Genomic DNA, 19749 nt, shown 5'->3' on the forward strand with positions numbered 1-19749 from the left:
TCTGACTGAAATAACATTAATACCCAATGTCCCAATAGTGTAACCTTTCAACGATTAATTATAAACTTGGGTATTGTATTGTAAGATGCGTATTGATAAAATTTACTATTACAAATCAAAACGTATTTGATGAATTAAGTTCTAGTTAAAAAAAAAATCGCCTCCAAGTATTATTTGGTTTCCTTGTTTTTAAATTCAAAATTAAAATGCAATACTGCTCTTGCATTAAATTTAAATTGCAACCTACTAGAATAGTAAAATTAAAGACAGCATCTTAATAAGGTATTTTGACCACAGAGCACTAAATAAGAATTTTTACTTTCTTATTATTCGCAAGTGCTGGTCTAACTTTCAAATAGCTATTGTACTTTTTAGGCGTTTTTTCTAGCACACTTACCTTCTAACTTACATATTGCAATATAATATATACGCATTTTTGTTGTTTTAAACTGTGTGTGAAATCTTTGATTACGTTGTCTATCCACTGGACAACTGATCTGAGATCTGAAGTACAAGCCTAAGTGCCACTCAAAGTAGACTGCTGTTTTCCATGAACAGTCGTTTACATAAATTAAGGTTCTAGAGGCCAAATTACTGTTAAAGTTTTAAGTCACACTGTTCTTACGGGCTTGTGATACCTTTGGCAAGGTTGAAACGTAAACAAACGTGGAAAATCTATTAGAATAATGAAAAGTCTACAACAGACTTGCGTAGAGTAGTCTAGGTGTCTCTTTGCACTGTACACTGCTTATAGCGATGTACAGTCTAATATCCATGATAAGTTCTATCATGATAAACTTTGATGGGTATCACTGATTCACTAGTACGTGATTCTGACATAAATGAGAAATAGTTTTTATAACTTTGCGTCAATCATTTAAAAGATTGATTTATATGACACCGTAAATGATAACACCGACGACTATCAAAGGTAAAAACACGTCCATGACCTTGAATTGACCTCTCGTGATAATGAGTCTTTAGCGACGGAGGTTAATGATAACACCGAACTTTGGCTCCAGATTCATCTAAACTTTGCATAATCAGCCAAAAGAGGTCCGATTAAAAGAGGTGGTAATAATAGGGAAAACGCTAACTGTACGTTTAGTATCATTCATTACATTGACACAAGACATTCTGCGTATTTTAGCCTGAGTTTTTTTTTTAGTTAGGACCGTTATTTATGAAAACATGCGTGATGAAGGACGGAGTCTAGTTTCTCAGCCATCAAAAAGTTACTGACCAAATGATTGAACCGACTACCTGATTGATTACTAAACGAGCCCTATAAGAAATCAAATACTGTATTGTTGAAACTGATATTTCTACACTATTAGTTTAATGTCTCACAGTCTTAATTTGACAGAAACTATAACATGTACAGTCTGATAATTGATGTTGGGTAAAGCAATACAATTTTCCTCGTGTCTTTCCAAGCCTGTAGCGTTTTATAATTGACAATTTCCATAAGTCGATGGTTTTATTCAAGCTTTTTAGCGAATTTTCCCATAGGGAAGTAGCTATTACCGTAGGTGTCATGGTAATAACTCGTTAGTTAGTTGCAGAAGGTCTAAAGATACCATAGTGAATTCTAGAGGTAAGAAAATATTAGATCTATTTACAAATTTAGGGTTAGTAGTTTTAACGGTAGGACAAAAGGTGATAATGATGGAGAGTTTACTTTCCTAGGTGGCATGGGAAGCTCAGTACAGTAATTAATTTAGTTTCAGTATCTATAGATTGTTTAAGCGTAGTAAGCGATTTTAAGGTTATCAGTTGCCCAGGTTCTGATCACATGCCAGTTGAAGTGAGCTTAAGGGTCCTAGTCGAGAATGGGATTGAGGGTGAGGATGACAATGTTATCCTACCTCTGTTACCTAAATTAAAATGGACTAAAAATGACGATTTATTTTACAGTAACAAAATCCATAGAGCCATGCTCCAGTTTTCGAATACAGAGGACAACGAGAAAGTTATAGCAGAGTTAACAGAGACAATTGTTAAAGCAGCGGCCTTTAAATTAAAGCCACAACAAAAATCTTATACTTTTATTAAGAAACAGCCTTGGTTCGATAACGAATGTTTTGCTCAAAGAAAACGGGTTTTTAAGATGTTAAATCGTTACAGGAAATCAAACTGCCAAATAATCAAATTACAGTACTCCCATGAGTAAAAAACTTTTAGATCCCTTTGTAGAGAAAAGAAACAATTGTACCAAAATAATTGAGTTATCAATTTAAGTCAAACATCAAATTCAAGGAGTTTTTGGCAAGCAGTCATTGTAATTAAAAAAAAAAGGAAGGGAAAATGATTGGGAAAATTGCATCGTCAGAGTGGGTTAAACATTTTCACACCCTACTCAACCCACCTTTACTAGTAGATAAGATAAGTTACGCAGAACCTTTTATCGTAGATGCATACCTTGATAGTGATTTCACTCTCTCTGAGTTAACAACCGTCTTGTTCAGTGCTAAACAAAACAAAGCACCGGGTTGCGATAGAATTCCGTATGAATTTTACAAAAATGCGCCTCAGGTTTTACTTATTAAACTTCTTAAAATCTACAATAATTGTTATAAAACGGGAATAGTTTTTCTCTAGTCCATGCAATATTATTCTAGATATCGTCATACGAATTCTATACTAGAGATAGGTCTCACTGTCTAGTTGATGGTCCTTCCTAGTAGCTTTTAAAGAAAGCTCTCCCTCTAGAGAAAATTCACTGATGTGAATGTTACCCTCCACTGTCCCTACTCCTACTTTTTCCTTTAACTTTAAGGAAAAGAAGAAAATTAGTTTTAGAGAATTCCAGAAATGTTTAGTAGAATGTAATCTTTCCTTTCCTCAGATTAAAATGGTCGCGCCACTAATCAGTCACTCATCTCCATTCATACCTGGCTAAAATACCCTACTTTGTATGGTCGCCATTTCATAAGACAGTAATGGATATTACTGATATGCCTGTAACTTAGTGGATACCACTGCCTTACTGATCACTAAAAGGTAAAATAATGGGCAAAGCACTTAAACATTATATTAATTTAATATTAATTACATACTGAAGTCAATAAATACAAAAATATTAACAAAGTCTAAGCTCAAACATCTTTACATTTAATTTACTTACATTGTAGACTTACACTAGTGACTTAAAAATCCTTAATGGTAAACTGCAACTAATAGTATTCAAACTTTAACAAAAATAATGTAAACCAAACATATACTTGCATTTAGACAGGGAGTATTTCATTAAATTTACAAAACAATAGGGAATTTTGAGAGCTACAAATAATGTACTTTTTGTGGTCTAAGTAACACTGTATGGCAGTTTGTTTGTAGCTTACAAAACACTATTCATTATAATTATACTTCTTTTTAAAACTAGCATTACATTTTTAAGTTGAAAATATTTTCACTGAGTATAAATAAGAAAATCGGCTGTCTGTATATTTAAGTCTCCACTAAGCCCCTGTCACAGCCAAGCTGTTGCTAGCCTGAGCCCAATGTCAGGTTCTTACGGTACATCTACCTCAATGGGACTACAAGTCTCATCATAATATAAGAACACGTGGTGAAAGAAAATTGATGCTCCCACCAAGTATAAATCAAGTTCTGTGATTAGGTTTCTGTAGAAAGAAGACAAATCTCAGTTGAGATCCGTTGCCATTAGACAGGTGAAGAAAAGTGTTTCAACGAGTAAAAGTTGCATAAGTGACTTAGGTAGTTCACAGAAGTCCTCACATATTCTCTCAGGGAGGCTGGCTCATTATTTTTCAAAGAGATAGTGATTAATTGCATGGCAACTTTTGCTTTCTTGATCCGTGTGTTTAAGACCAACAGGGTTTTATTAAAGTCCTTGACAGCCTTTTAGAGACTTCCCCAATCAGCATGTAGATTTCTTTCTACAGTCACACCATGATCCGCGGACAAAATTTACTTGGGAATAGAATCAATTTTCTTTTGCAGCGTTTTTGTATACAATGAAAAAAAGTGGATAAAGCAATGAACAGGACATTCGTTTTAGATTAAACTAGCTTGCTTGGTCAAGCTTGATGGAAACCATAACTTACAAAAATATTTTCAAGAATAGTGCTTACAATTAATTAATTTATAACCACACTTAAAGCTTTGTTATATACAGCAATGTATTCTCACATGTCGTTGCAGAGGTACAAATTATTGCTTTTCACTGATACATTATAAATAGTTAAATACACTTTGTTTGATGCCAATAAAAATGTTATTGTTGGTCAAAAAAATCTGCAATACAACATTTGAATACAGATAAATAGGATATTTATCTTATATTTATATTTATATTTATACAGATTTTTATCTTAAGGGGAAATAAGATTTAAATCCTCTTATATGCTGTAAAGCAGTGGATAACAATGTAAACCTGGTTGCATCCACTAGGAACGTCGTCCGCAGCTGGTAGGATACAGTAGGTGGTGGCGCTGATGGTGGCAATGTGCTGATTCAGGTGGCAGTGGTAGAGTGATCATGACACAGTGTTGCTGCTGATCCAGTCCAGGTACTGAGTGATGCGAGTGTAGACACCCGGGGATCCTGGTTCGCCACATTTGTCGCCAAAGGACACAATGCCAATCTGCATCCAACGGCCGTTCTTATTCAGCACCAAAGGTCCACCAGAGTCCCCCTGAAACAGAAACAGTGTTAGATAAAAATAGCTATAAACATTAAACTAAATTATTCTAATCAGCAATCAAAGATACTATGTAATATACATGACAGTAATCGTTTATAGGGGTCACTACTGAAAAGCTTTGTACTGTACGGTCGGCATCAGGAATCAGTCCATGGCATTATAGGAAATTATTGCACACATTAAGTATTGGGAAGGCCATGGATGAGATGGATTGACGAGGTTACAAAGGATCTAAGGAGTATGGCAGCACACCTGGAGCTGGCAGAAGACAGAGGATCCTGGAGGCACATGGTTGGCGAGGCCAAAGACCGCCTTGGTTTTCAATGGCTACAGGAGTAAGTAAGTATTTGCAAGCGTATGGCCCCCCGAGGTGCCACTATGCAGACACATCTTTTACTTCTAAGCACTGGATTTGGTGATTACAAAGCTTAAAAGTGATTGGTGGGATCTGAACCTTAATATCTCCAATCCCGAACTGATTGTCCACACCCTTAGGAAATGAAAATGTTGATATGCCTACACTACACTACAAAGTAATAAAAAAAAACATATTATTTTATTACCTGACAAGAGTCTTTTCCACCCTCCATCAATCCAGCGCAGATGAAGTTCTCGTTGATAGGATGAAAGTATGCTCTGTCACAATCTTCATTCTTCCAAACAGGTAGATCCACTTGTCTCTGTACTGTACTTGGTTTACCTCCTGCCAAATAAATCAATGGATTAAACAGTGTTTCCTCAATAATCTGACACTTTTGTTGTCCGACATACTTGGTACACCATCGGCAGTCATATCAGTGGAAAAAACAATGCACCAACATGAATCCCCACACTTAGTGATGTAGTTGTAGATTTTCCAGTGTGAGATCACTGTTGTTGCATAATAATACAGTCACTTCCCAATATAAAGGTTCTTTGGAAAAAGCATATAAACTTGTTTGACGTACTAAAGTATGTCGCGCCCCATCCGACCACAGTAGGCTGGTCGCCCACAAAGTTGCTCTGTCTGTACTGCGGAGGCGGCAGACATACGGGGATGACGTAACGTGACCGTGTCACAGATTTCTCCAATACCAGCACTGCGATGTCATTGTTGAAGCCGACTTCGTTGTTGTATCTCGGGTGAGCCCTGACCTCGGCCACACGGTACGTCTGAGGATCTGACGGCTCGTCGTTGCGATTCAGGTCGATATCTCCAAGCCGCACTATGAACTGACGAGCCTGGAACCTGAAACACAACACTTGTTGGCATTTGTATAGTTTTCAATTGTCATTGAAGATGTTTAATACTTAAGAATTGGCTAAAAACTTACTTGCTCTTTGGTGGCTAAGAAATGTGAGTAAACACTTATAGTCATGATACTAAAGCATATTTTTATATTAAAGTTAATCAAGTGTTTAGTAATTAATTCAATTCAACAAATTATTTTGTAAAACTAGTGGTACTATCACTTGCAGTGTTATAAAAACGATTCATCTCTCTACTTTATAGGGGACTTACACATTGACCAACGTGCCAAGACATATATCTATCACTATTATGAACTGATTGAATTGTTCCTGTTAACATCAGATTAGTCTACCTTTTATGCATCAACTCATCCCCATTTTATGTAACTTCTAAATGAGTTACTGTATTTGTTCCCCTTGCTATTGTCTATACCACTCCAAGATTACTTGTCCCATGTATCTTCCCTTGATGCCGCCTTAGGACCTGGTAGGGTATCCTTGGACACCCGCAAGGCATAAGGCTTCAAATATCATTCGAACAAGAATCAATAATTTTTTTTATTTTTTTAATAGAATAAAATAAATCAAATCAACCTGTATTTATTAAATGTAAAGTATAAAACTAAATTTCTATATCTCAAAAATGTATATCCCTACAAAAAAAAAAAAATAAATATACTTTCTAGTTTGTCTTACACGTCACAAAACCAGAGATTAATTCGACATGTATGTGGAAGGAGTGAATCATTCATTAATATCAATTTCATGGAAAATATTTATAAGGAACATAATTATCCTAGTCAATTTTCCCTGCTAGTCACAATGTTATGTTAGACACTCCCTTTACATCTTTACTGAATGGAACAACTTCAGTTAACACAATCGTAAACAAAGATACAATTTTAGTAGGGCTCTCATGGCTTACGGCCTCTGATGAGTGTCTTTGGTGCAATGTGCTGCGGTGAGGATGTACTTGGAGCCGATGAGAGAGCCTCCACAAAAGAACTCTGTGCTACGAGGTCCGTGCAGGAAGATGGCCGCCATCCACGGCCACCTCCTTGGCAAAGCCACCTCACCTCCCACCACACGGACCAAGGGCGCCTCCTGTACTCCACACTCCCCTACAACATAAAACGTCACCCCAGTCAGATGTTACCTGAGAACTTGGTACAAATGCAAAATCTTCATAGTTTTTCAACCATTACAGATATTGTTAAAATCGTTTCGATATCAATAATTATCAATCATTGAGATGGGGACCTAGGAGCGTATTTCAACCCAAATGTGACAGAAGAGTGGTTTAAGATGATATGTGTAGCTTTGTTACTGACTAAGATCAGCTGTTTCATTGGCCAGGATCATTTATGTAAAGCTCCATGTTCAGGAAAAGCATAGTCAAGTATTGAGCCATCAAAAAGTGACTGACTTTTCTCAGGATCGAACCGGCAACCTTTTAATTTTTAGAAGAGCACTATAACCACTCGGCTATCCAGCCATCCAATACATTAAATGTACGGTCAGATTAACGAAGTAGACGATCAAGAAAGTCTATCCAACCAATATTCAATTTCAACATTTTTGTGGCACATTCCTTTTAGCGAATTTCCCTATTACCGTAGGTGGCATGGTAAGACCTAGGCCCGGGACCGATTTACTTTTTCATTTTGATGTCCCCAGAGGCCAAAAACACAATTCGTTCAAATTGTTAAATTATGTATATATATGTGTGTCCGTGAACACGATAACTTGATAAATTTTTGTCCGATTTTGATGAAATTTGGTTTGAAGGTGTAAGGCGGGATAAACTTGAATGAGTTTGCGAGCCAGCATGATCGGACCATGGAAACAGGGATTTACGGAGGGTTTTATGGGGTAAAAATGGGGTTTACTAATTTTTTACCCTTAAAGCACAAAATTTATCAATTTTTCTTCAGACCTTTTTAAAGAGCTTAAAAAACAAATAATTTAGTATATGAAAGTGTTTTAGTACAGCGTATAAGCGTACGTATAAGCCGAGAGGGATTATGGATAAATATATAGCGATGCTTGATGGCAAGTCTGTGCGTGCATACCTTCAATTTGAGACCTCAATCATGAAAATCGGTCGGGTAGAAGAGAAAAACAAACTCGGCAAAGAAAAACCAAATTTAACTCCTATAAAAAATACATGGGGAGCAAATTTAGTTTACGTTTAAGTCGAGTGGGATTATAGATAAATATATGCCGATAATTGATGGCAAATCTGTGCGTGCATACCTTCAAATTGAGACCTCAATCAGGAAAATCGGTCGGGTAGAAGAGCCAAACGAACTTGGCAAAGGAAGCCCGAATTTAACTCCCATAAGAAATACATGGGGAGCAAATTTCGTTTACGTTTATGTCGAGTGGGATTATAGATAAATATATGCCGATGCTTGATGGCAAATCTGTGCTTGCATACCTTCAATTTGAGACCTCAATCATGAAAATCGGTCGGGTAGAAGAGCCAAACAAACTCGGAAAAGAAAAACATTTTTTTTTTTTTAATATATAAGATGGACATTCGCTTAGTCGGCAGGTTTGCTTCAGCGGGGGTATTTCACAATTAACAGCTCTTCTTCCTCAGGTGAATAAATTAGACTATGTGTGAATAAGCAGACAGTTCAAACACAATGTTGTGATATTAGCAAACTAGTTGCCAATTAGACCCTTTCTACTCTTAAGCCAACATTGCCCTTTGATCATTTTGGTACAGTACATTTTCATACAGTAGTTGGATGAACACAGTGGCATAGAAAAATATATCTCATGGCACCCTTGGCTGAGTGTGAGGGATATAGAATGACACCCTCGTCAATGAGAAGCCTAAAACGTCATTTAAATGCTGCACAAATGTCAATGAACTAGTCATGGTGTGTTCCACCACCCTCCTACTCTACCACTGCAGAATACTTGGACGGTATACATATTTATAAAGATTACCATCATGGGGTTCATATTTTTCCTCTTCTCCCATACAAACAGCAGTTTGGTACTTGGTGCCTAGACACAAGTTTTTACAATTAACTTTCGCACAAGGGTTTTCTTTTGTTGGTTGAAGAGATGAATGAACTGCCTTGATTCCATTCGGAATCTGAAATAATGATGATACATAAATATAGCTTTAATGACGAGTCAATATAAGGAAACATTAAAGTATTAATATACATTAATACATTAGTACATTAGTAACATTAATACATTAAAGTATTAACCTATATTGAAAGTAATACATTTTACCGATTTTTCTCAGTGCTTGGCAGTAAATTGTAGCATAAAAAAATATTCCCGTGTACATTATCCCTAGAGTGGTGTCTTCCGATGACGTAATATTTTCAAGTTCCTAGTCCCCCGCTAGGGTGCAGGACTTGTGTCTCCTGCTACCTTCCTACCTTGACTCAAGTCTACCACCAGACGCGAGGGCGTAATTTTTAGGTTATAGATTCGTCTGCAATTGTGTACTTCGGTCCCATACACCGAAGACACCTAAATTGAATAACAGTACCGGGACAGTGACTATATATAATTTAATTATATATATAGCAAATTATTTACTACTTTTATATAATGTAAAATTATATAATTGTAATCATTTTACACAGTTTATATCTTGTATTTCCATAGTTATATACATACAATATTTGTTAAATACGCAAACAGCCTCACAGTCCGAAGACACCAGTATTTATTAGTTCTTTAAAACATATTTTACTAACATTCAGAGGGGGTTTATTTCACGATAAGCCCCATAAACATATATAGGTAGGAGTATTAATTTTACACAGTTTCATCTTTTATAATTACAGTTATATAAAAAAAAGTTTAAAAAAAACCGAAAACGGTCTGACAGACCGAAGACACTAAATGTGTGATAAAAATCAAGAGCAATCTAGGGTTTTAACTTTATTTTCTTATTACTTACCAATAATATATTCTTTGAAGAAAAAAGTGGTTTCGCAACAGTAATGTTATATTTCGGCGAAGTGTACAAAGATCTAGACTGCCCGTCTGTCCAATAAAGTTCGTTATTCAAAAGAGTTATTGCGAACAAATGCAAGGATGTTGTCGGTGATGACAAAAAGACAACTTCTCTATGTGATCCATCATAAGAGGTTTTATAAATGGTTCCAATTTTCCAATCTACATAGTAAATTTGTTTGGATGGGATATCAAGCGTGATTCCACTTGGCCATATGTGATCATAATCAATAATAACTCTACGCTCTTTTCCATTCAAAGTTGAGCATTCAATTTTTGGCGTATAACCCCAATCTGTCCAGAACAACAACCTGGAAATGTACCATGCAGTTAAATAAATGCACTAGTTAATAAATAAATTATCTTATATAAATCTTAACTAAAATAAAGCTCAGGATACAAACTGAGATTCAAAATAAAAATTTAAACAATTGACAAACGTTTCATACAGTATCCAAGATTGGCATTCTGTAAAACAGGTGTTGAGGTATACAGGGTGATCAACTCAAGGAGGCCACCATTGGCATATCGGAAACGTTGAGAATTAGAGAAAACCTTAAATGGGGGACATTCCTTTATTTTTTGTGGTAGTCAAAAATATGAATTTAGCTTTTCGAAATTTAGCAAATGGTGGCCAACCTTGAAATGCCTAAACAGACAAACAAATCACACCCGGTTTGTATAATCTTTTTTAATTTTTTACAGAGATCGTGTTCCTTAATTATTCATTGTTTTCTAACTTCAGATGACTGTTTTAGTTCAAAGAAGGGTTGGGCTCATATCAGTCCAATGTTTACCTCCTTAAAGTCATTGAAATAAATATGTCGCAAACAAATTGTAAATGTACTCAATCAGATATTAATTTGTGGTGAAATAATAGATTGATTTAATTTTAAAAAGTATTACCCTTCAAGCGGGTCAACAGCGATATCTCGTGGCTTGTCTAGGTCTGTGTCGAAGAGGATGAGATGTTTGGAGCCGTCTAGTTGGGCTGCCTCCACAGTGTCATGTTCAGTGTCCGTCCAGTAGATGACGTCATGCACCCAGTCTACAGTCAGACCATCGCAAGTATGTGGCGAGGCCACCACAGACTTGTTGTTTAATTGGTCCAGAGGAGCCCTGACACAACAATTTATCTCAGTATCTAAACCAACCCTGTTTAAGCTTAAATTATGCATCGCCACATTTGATACTTGAGTAACTCTTACAAGTGAAACAACAAACTGTATTTTATTTTAAAATCAATCACAAATGTTCATTTGGCAGAAGCAGTGGTGTAGTTGTAGGTTTTCCTACTCCCTAACAAAACCACAGTGCAGTAGTATAATTTCAGAATTAAAGTTAAACAAAAATTTAATATTAAGACGAAACAGCAGTGATATAGGTCTATTAATAATTATAGTTATTTTCTTTTTTATCAGGATTAATGAATCAAGGGATATACTGTAATTTTTAGTTCATAGTTAGTGACACTAGTTCTCATCTTGACAATCAAACAAAATTTAACAGTTATTGACATTCTATTATAGGATAAATTAATTTATGTTGATGTTAATTGTAATTTTTCACATTTTTAAGAAAAAAAAACATAGGCTATAATGAATGTATGTCAATATACTGATAACTTTTAAATATCCTAAAAAATATCCAGCAGTGATATAGGTCTATTAATAATTATAGTTATTTTCTTTTTTATCAGGATTAATGAATCAAGGGATATACTGTAATTTTTAGTTCATAGTTAGTGACACTAGTTCTCATCTTGACAATCAAACAAAATTTAACAGTTATTGACATTCTATTATAGGATAAATTAATTTATGTTGATGTTAATTGTTATTTTTCACATTTTAAAGAAAAAAAAACATAGGCTATAATGAATGTATGTCAATATACTGATAACTTTTAAATATCCTATATGGTATTGATAGTTTAAAGAGAAAAATCCGTCAGAATTGACCCATACGAGTTATCATATTTACTTACCAAATAAATGAGTTAAACATAGTTACCTGTATATTTTATGCTCCATCACATCATTCCAAAATACCAAGCCCTTTTTAAAATGATATCCAAGTGATGTTGCTATATTTGTAGTGTCTATGAGTGGTTCCAAATCATGACCATCCATAGATAAACGGGTTATAGTTAGCCTCCAAGAGACCAAAAGGTAGCCTGTTGAAATAGAAAAAAAGTTTAGTACGGGTAATGTATAATGCGTGTAAATGTGTTTTAATCTAGTTTTTAAGAGCAACAATCAGCCATTATTAAAGTTGTGTTGCCTTTACCTTCTTCAATGCACGTCTTGCCATCAGCCGCCAGTTTGTATCCAAAGGCACATATGCAGGTTGGGGTGAGATCTCTACCGACTAGACAGTGATGGGTACACTGACTGTTACTGTTGCTGCAGGGATCCTGCACTGTCTGGGGCAGGGCTGGCTGTAGACTGGCATGGACCGCCTTCAACCCCATCATTCGCTCTAAAATCCCTCGCAACTGAAATAATAAAAAACTAATAAAAATACTTAAAAATTATAAGTAATTAAAGCGTTTTATTCAATTAAAACAAAAGGGTAAGGTAGGTTTAATAGTACACCTTGCATTGCTACAAAATTGTACTAGGTATTAGTTTTTCCACAAAATTGTCTAAGTTTTGTTAATAAATCAGTTGAAAAATTACGATAACAGAGATTACTGCAATTTCCTTTTCATTTTAAGATTATTTGTTTTGAATTTCATTAGGGTCGGTATATTCACTATGTCTTTGGGTGAAGAAGCTATGGATTTGTAAATATCTGACTATTTGATATGTCAATATGCTCTTTTCTATATTTTCTGTATATCCAAGCCATTTTTTTATATTTTGGGAACGGTCAAACTATGGTCTTTATACTATTCTTAGGTTGACCTTTTTTTCTAGATTGTATCATTAATTATTATCCCTATCACAAATGGCACCTGGGTATAGAAACAATCTCACCACTTGGCTACCCAGACAATAAGCCTAGATGATAAACTATGCAATTAATAGTTTAAGTCAGTATTGTGGTATAGCTACATTTTAAACTCTTGAAATATAAGTTAAAAGATCTGGAATTTGCCATTAGTTCATCTTGTATAATGATGATAAATGAAGTTCTAAATACAAAGGATGATTTGTATGATTACTTAAAATATTAATAACTTACACCATTCACTTGAAGTACAGTTTCTCTTTGTAATTCGTCTATATTCATTTTAAACAAAGCCCGATGGCGCCAAGAATTCCAATACAATGTGTTTGCGTAGTATGTTAAACCGAAACCTTGTTGAAAATTGTCTGGAGATCTGCTAAGAACTGTAACCTGAGAGCCATCATAGTTGCATGATGATAATGTCGATAAAAATCCATCCAGGATGTAAAGTTTTGATTTAGATAAATCTAATGTTAATCCGTTTGGCCAGTAAATGTTTGAAGAAACAATTGTTTTCATTTTTTTGCCATCAAGCCCTGCTGAGTTGACTCTGGAGTCGTCTCCCCAGTCACTCCAAAATAGAACTCTGAAAATTAACATTTCATAGCAGAGTTTAATTATATTTAAATCAATATACTTTTCCTACAGTCACGTGACAAAGTGGGGTTTCTTGCACTGATTATAGTACAGAAAGATGCAAATTTTTGCATTTGACTACTTTTCCCGCACTCTTTTATCGAATTTCCCTATAGGGAAGTAGCTATTACCGTAGGTCTCATGGTAAGACCTAGGCCCGGGACCGATTTACTTTTTCATTTTGATGTCCCCAGAGGCCAAAAACACCATTCGTTCAAATTTTATATATCTATATATAGATATATATATATATATATGTGTGTCCATCCGCAAGATAACTTGAGTAATTTTTGTCCGATTTTGATAAAATTTGGTTTGAAGGTGTAAGGCGGGATAAACTTGAATGAGTTTGCGAACCAGCATGATTGGACTACCCTAGTAGCACAAATATGTATTTTATAAATGTTTTATATATTTAAAGTTGTATTTGATAGAACCTCGAATAAAATATATATATATAATATATCTTTAATAATAGTTTGATATATTCAAATATATATTTAAAATATTACCAAAAAGCAATGCAAAATATAAATTAAATATAAGTTTTGAATATATAAAATAGATTCATAATATATATTGATAAAACAAGTATAGAATCTATAATATACATATTTTATATGTATATTTTTCCTATTAAATATTTAAAAAAAATTATGTGTTGAGAATATTTTAAATATATACATAAAATATTTTTGAAACTATATTATATATTAAAATTATTTATAAATATATTTTGAAACACGTCAGATATTTTTATTAATAAAATAATATTATATTTGTAGAATATATAGCCTATAATCTTTTATAATTAGCAAATAAATAATTTGCATCTTTTTGTTTTTTATAGTTTCTATCAATTTATACATGCATTTTTTTTTATAATTGCTATTGTGAAAGCGTTAAAATTAAGTTAATAATAATATGTACTCTGAATGGTGTCACTCTATCATACACGTAAAGAAAAAATAGCATATAGTTAAGAGGCAGTATACATGTTCGACAACTACATTTGGGTCAAACGAAAAAAAGTGTTGATGGGTTTTATTTTTTTAATTGCAATATGTGACAATGAATGTGATCATAGAAATCTCGAATGATTGGCTAGAAAAGGGTGCTAGTAACTGGCGACCTTTTAAGAAACTAATTACGGTTGTATATGACGTTCTAAAAATAATTATTTGATTTACATATGCCATAAATTACATAATATTTGTCATAGTATTTAAATTAATTTTTGTAGTTTACTGTATTTGTATTCGTGGAGACTACTCACTATTCACTACAGCACTATTCAACTCAACTACTTGATGCCAAAACAGAATCATATTATACTGTAGTATCCAAAATATTTCAAGTATTGCAACCATTGCAACTGAGGGCCACTCTTTCACCATTTGAAAACTAATGATTACAACAGTCACAAGTAGCTCAGAGGTAAGGTAGGAGGCTCATAAGTCGAAGGACCCAGGTTCGAGACCCATTCGGGCTAAAAAAATTTTATCCAGTAATTTTTTCAAAATTTGTTTTTATGAACTATTTAATCAATTTACTCAACTGATAATTGTGTTTTTCATACTAAATCTTTATTATTTTGTGTTTTTATGTTTAGGCCCCAATGGGATGTTTGGAAGAGATATTAAATACATTTTTTATTTATATATTATTCACTAAAATATATTATTGGAACATATTTTTTTAATATTTAATAGATTCAAAAACATATTTTTTATATATTTAATATATTTTAAATATTATATAAAATTGACATTAATACACACTTGAGATATATAAAATAGATTTTAAATATATTTATTCATATGTATTTAATATATATTTGTGCTACTAGGGTATAGGAACGGGGGTTTATGGGGGGTTTTATGGGGTAAATAGGTTTTTTCCATTTTTGACCCTAAAAACACAAAATTTCACAATTTCTTTCTAAACCATTTTGTAGAGCTTAAAAAAAAACAAATAATTTAGTATATTGAAGCGTTATTATGCGCCAAATGGATACGGAGATAATTAAAAAAAGTTTTAATTTTAAAATTCCCATGTTATTCTAATGGAGAATAAGTTAACTGTTGTAGTTTGCTAGTTTATGAACATATTTTGATAAAATTTTGAAAATACATTAATTTCTTACTAAACCACAGTTAATGGTTTGGAACATTTTACATTTAAAAAAAACTTTTTTACCCTCCCTGTTGCAGCAAACCTAAGTACTCGTTAAACTAATTCTGTTTAAATAGGGAACAAATGTGATTTTTTTAAGGAGACATTTTAGTGTAAATCCAATCAGGCAAAGGAAATTCGCTAAGTCTGCAGGTTTGCTGCGGCGGGGGTATTTACTTTTGCTGCACTCCAGTATTCCAACCAAGCGTTAAAAAAACAGTATGCTTTTATTTTTATTAGGCATGTAATACATGTACGCTTGAAAATAAGTTGGCAACAGCCAGCTGTTGCAGTGTTTCCCATTTCGTTCAACGCTTGGATTTAACCTAACCTAAAACGTTGGATACCAGAATAAAGATTAGGTCAAAATTGAATGCGACATTTGAATTAGGGTAAAGATATCTGCAATTTCATGAAAAATACAGGTTATTCCACAAATCTGATACTTTTTCTAAAAAGTGGCCGCTATTTTAAAACGGCTAAAAATAATTTTGTTTTGTTTTCACTAAAATGTTTACTTTTAATAGGGCTTTAAAATTATGTATAATGTGATACATGTTTGTATTTGATATTTCCGAGATTTGAACTAGTGTCCCTCTGGGTTTTGAACACCCTTTATTAAAAAAACATTAAACCTATATTTAGTTTATTATATTATATGAAGCCTAAACTTTTACGTATATACAGAGTGATTAAAGAGGTTGCGCTCCTTGCAAATTAAACGGGTTTTGCCGTATGGTTAAACAACGCATGGGTAATTTTACTTTCTCCCCCTATACCATAGTAATAGTATATGAAGAAAGTATTGTTTTCGTCAACATTTTCGAGTTTGAGTTTTTAGTGGATATATCCGTTTTGGGTCCCCAGTGTGAAGTGATGTGTGTGCGTGTGTGTGTGTGTGTGGGGGGGGGGTGTGCGCGTGTGTGTGCGTGTGTCTGTATGTGTAGATGTGTACAGAGCCACACCTGAAGCCCAATTTTGAAGGGAATTGGTATGTAGATACTAATCCATGGTATCTCCATGCGGGTTTTCCTTATTTTTGAAATTTAGATTTTTAATGGTGATTATCCCAAATAAAAAAAAATTAAATAACGAAAAATAGCATATTTTTGAAAACGGCCCGAACGGTTTTGATCAAATATTAGTATGTTATAGCCCTTTCAATTCTGAACAAAATGGTATAGGTGTAATTGCTGTAGAATAAACATTTTAAAGCTATTGTAACTTATGTTATATCCCCATAAAAAAAAAATAACGGAAAACCTGGTTTTTGAAACAAACTGACTTTGATTAAAATTTGTATGTTATGGTCCTTATAATTTTCAAGTAAAGGGTGCATCCTCCCATTGCTGAAACTTTACGTTTCAACAGTTATTGCAACTTTTGTGGTTTTCCCTATAAAATATCACAGTTACTTCCACCGCTTATCCATGATAAAGGTTGTTGACAAACTAATGGGACAAAGTGTGTGTCAAGTGTACTGCAAAACTAACCATACCCATTTTTTGGATCCAGCACAATGGCTCTTGGTTTCTGGAGACCATGAGAACCGTCGAACAAAACCTTCCGATAGAGACCATCCAAGGTAGCGACCTCCACTGTCACTCTCCCTGTATCTGTCCAGTAGAGATTGTCATGCATCCAGTCTACAGCCAACCCATAAGACTCATCGATCTCCGCAATCACACTAGGCTTCTGAGACTCAAAAGACCTCAGCGATGTCCTGAAAATAAAATTCTGTTGTAATCTTGTTGTAATAATTTTTACGTGTCGAATTTTTTTTCCAGCCACAGAAGACCTGCAGACTAAGCGAATTTCCATTTGCCTGATTGGATTTAAAAAAATATCACCTAAAAAGGATAATTATTCCCTATCCAAATAACATTAGCTTAACGATTACTTAGGTTTGATGCTGCAATGAAGAGAGGGCGTGTTTTCAACTGCAATTTCCTCCAGATGTAATTTTTGTCAAGTAGTACTGTATGTGTTTTATAGTGATCTTATTTTGAAAATCACCTGTTTTAGGTTACTCCCCTGAACATTTGATCTATTTTGAGTCACTGAAGTAGATCTCTCCTCTGGCCAAGTGGCACGATTTGTATTTCAGGATTAATTTTGCCAACAGTGTCATTAGGAGGCTTCTGATTGGCTATTAAAGGTTTACTAATCGAAAAATTAGTTCTGTTCATTAAATAAAATTATAAATGTCTCAAATTCAATTTTATATATTTTAATCATGAAATTAAACCGTCATAACCTAACCAAACTAACTAGACTTGCTGATAATGAAAAATCTAATTAAGGTTTAATCAAAAAAATAGTTCTGTTTATAAAATAAAACTATAAATGGTTCAAATTCAATTTTATAATGTTTTAATTAATTATAAAATTAAAAGGTCATAACCTAACAAACCAAACAAACTTGCTGATAATGAAAAAATCCTGGACAAAAAGCCTCCAAATCAGAATCAGCCAATCAGAAGCCTCCAAATGACACTGTTGGTAAAATTATTCCTGAAATAAAAATTCAGCAGCCAAGTGGTATTCAACAGCAACTACATTGTATCCTCTGGATGCCATCGTTATCAAGTTGTTTTTTAGTTATATACACATCACCAGTTAGCTAGGTTACTCACCTGAATATTTGACCTGTTCCTGAGTCACTGAAGTAGACCTCTCCTCTGGCCAAGTGATAGTCAACAGCAACTATATGGTTTCCTCTAGATGTCATCGTTGTAAAGTTGTCTGTGTCTTTTAGTTATACATACACATCACCGGTTAGCTAGGTTACTCACCTGAATATTTGACCTGTTGTTGCTGAGTCACTGAAGTAGATTTCCCCTCTGGCCAAGTGATAGTCAACAGCAACAATATGGTTTCCTCTAATTGTCATTGTTGTTAAGAGGTCTGTGTCCGATTCATTGAACATATTAATTTCACTCGTCACTGACATAATCAGTGGCACTGCCTCCAATCCTAAAACACATTCGTCTCTTTCAGTCTTCAAAAAAATCTACACTAAAATATTAAGGTTAAACAAGTTTCCCTGAGGTATACTCAATCATAGAGCTACTTCACATACTACTTTCAATAAATAGCTTCTTCCAACTAGTGTCATGTAATGATAAATGTATTCACATTCAATTAGTTTTATGTTGAAATGAAGATACTATTTATGTTTAGACTAAAATCTGGATATTGATACAATGATGAAGCATGCACTTGTTGACATATTATTAACATCATTTACTGTAAAGGTCTCACAAATAGGCATATGTGGCTTGCAAGTCATCCTAAGCAATAAAGGTAGAAGACTAAAATGACACCGATATAAAAGAAATAGTTTTAGTTCCTAATGACGACAGTTCTTTGGTCTATTAAAATTTGATGGACCTTTTTGAACAACTAGTCAAAACGGTAAAATATAGATAACAAATATGACCATTGAGGCTTGAAGTTACCTTACAGAACGTTCGTCAGATGAATAAATAGTTATAAGTACAGCATTTAAGTACTCATTGAGTTAAGATGGAAATTTGAACCAAAGTTTAGTATCTTGCAAGCTCAAAATGTGTGTAACTAAAATTAAACATCTAGTAGGTCTACAGTAAAAATAATTGAACACACTAATAGAAAAAAAACTTACCTGAAAGTAGAAAACCTACTAACAGCCATGTCAGATGCATTGTTCAGACTAACTAAAGTGAAGTTGACGAACAACAACAATCATTGAATTGTTATCAATAGAACTGAGCTAGATGCGGGGAAGCCCAGCAAGGCAAAAGTCAACCAAGATAAAAACTGTTTTCTTATCATTACGAGATTACAGCAGTTTAATGAATACAGACCACTTTTCCTCATAATCTTTCAAGTAAAATATGTCTGTCTCACAGTAATACCACACCCCACGTCAAACCCCGTTCTCATGGTCCGATCATGCTGGTTTGCGAACTTATTCAAGTTTATGCCTTACACGTTTTAACAAAATTTAATCAAAATCGGACAAAAGTTACTCAAGTTATCACGTTCACGGACACGCGCGCACACACACACACACACACACACACACACACACACACTCGCACACAC

General features: G+C 34.0%; 1 protein-coding gene across 1 annotated transcript; it reads right to left on the bottom strand.

The window, feature by feature from the left end:
- Positions 1–3024: 3024 nt before the first annotated feature.
- On the bottom strand, positions 3025–19392 carry LOC128983626 (low-density lipoprotein receptor-related protein 6-like). Its single transcript, XM_054402989.1, has 13 exons — positions 19307–19392; positions 18456–18636; positions 17159–17383; positions 13084–13435; positions 12184–12391; positions 11908–12070; positions 10802–11014; positions 9840–10206; positions 8861–9011; positions 6825–7020; positions 5617–5897; positions 5233–5372; positions 3025–4660 (listed from the first exon to the last, which is right to left on the bottom strand). Exons 1-13 carry the CDS (start codon positions 19344–19346, stop codon positions 4502–4504), a joined length of 2676 nt encoding a protein of 891 aa, XP_054258964.1. The 5' UTR covers positions 19347–19392; the 3' UTR covers positions 3025–4501.
- Between the last annotated feature and the right edge of the window lie 357 nt (positions 19393–19749).

This window comes from Macrosteles quadrilineatus, unplaced genomic scaffold (assembly GCF_028750875.1).
Source record: "Macrosteles quadrilineatus isolate MER2022 unplaced genomic scaffold, UCM_ALF_1.0 Scaffold_1__1_contigs__length_201487025, whole genome shotgun sequence".
NCBI classification, from domain to species: Eukaryota; Metazoa; Arthropoda; class Insecta; order Hemiptera; family Cicadellidae; genus Macrosteles; species Macrosteles quadrilineatus.

Coding starts and splice junctions, on each gene's coding strand:
- LOC128983626 (XM_054402989.1), bottom strand. CDS start 19,346: ATGCATCTGACATGGCTGTTAGTAGGTTTTCTACTTTCAG. Junction 17,384..18,455: donor ACAACAGGTCAAATATTCAG/GTGAGTAACCTA, acceptor TTTTATTTTCAG/GACATCGCTGAGGTCTTTTG. Junction 5,898..6,824: donor AAAGACACTCATCAGAGGCC/GTAAGCCATGAG, acceptor GTTGTGTTTCAG/GTTCCAGGCTCGTCAGTTCA.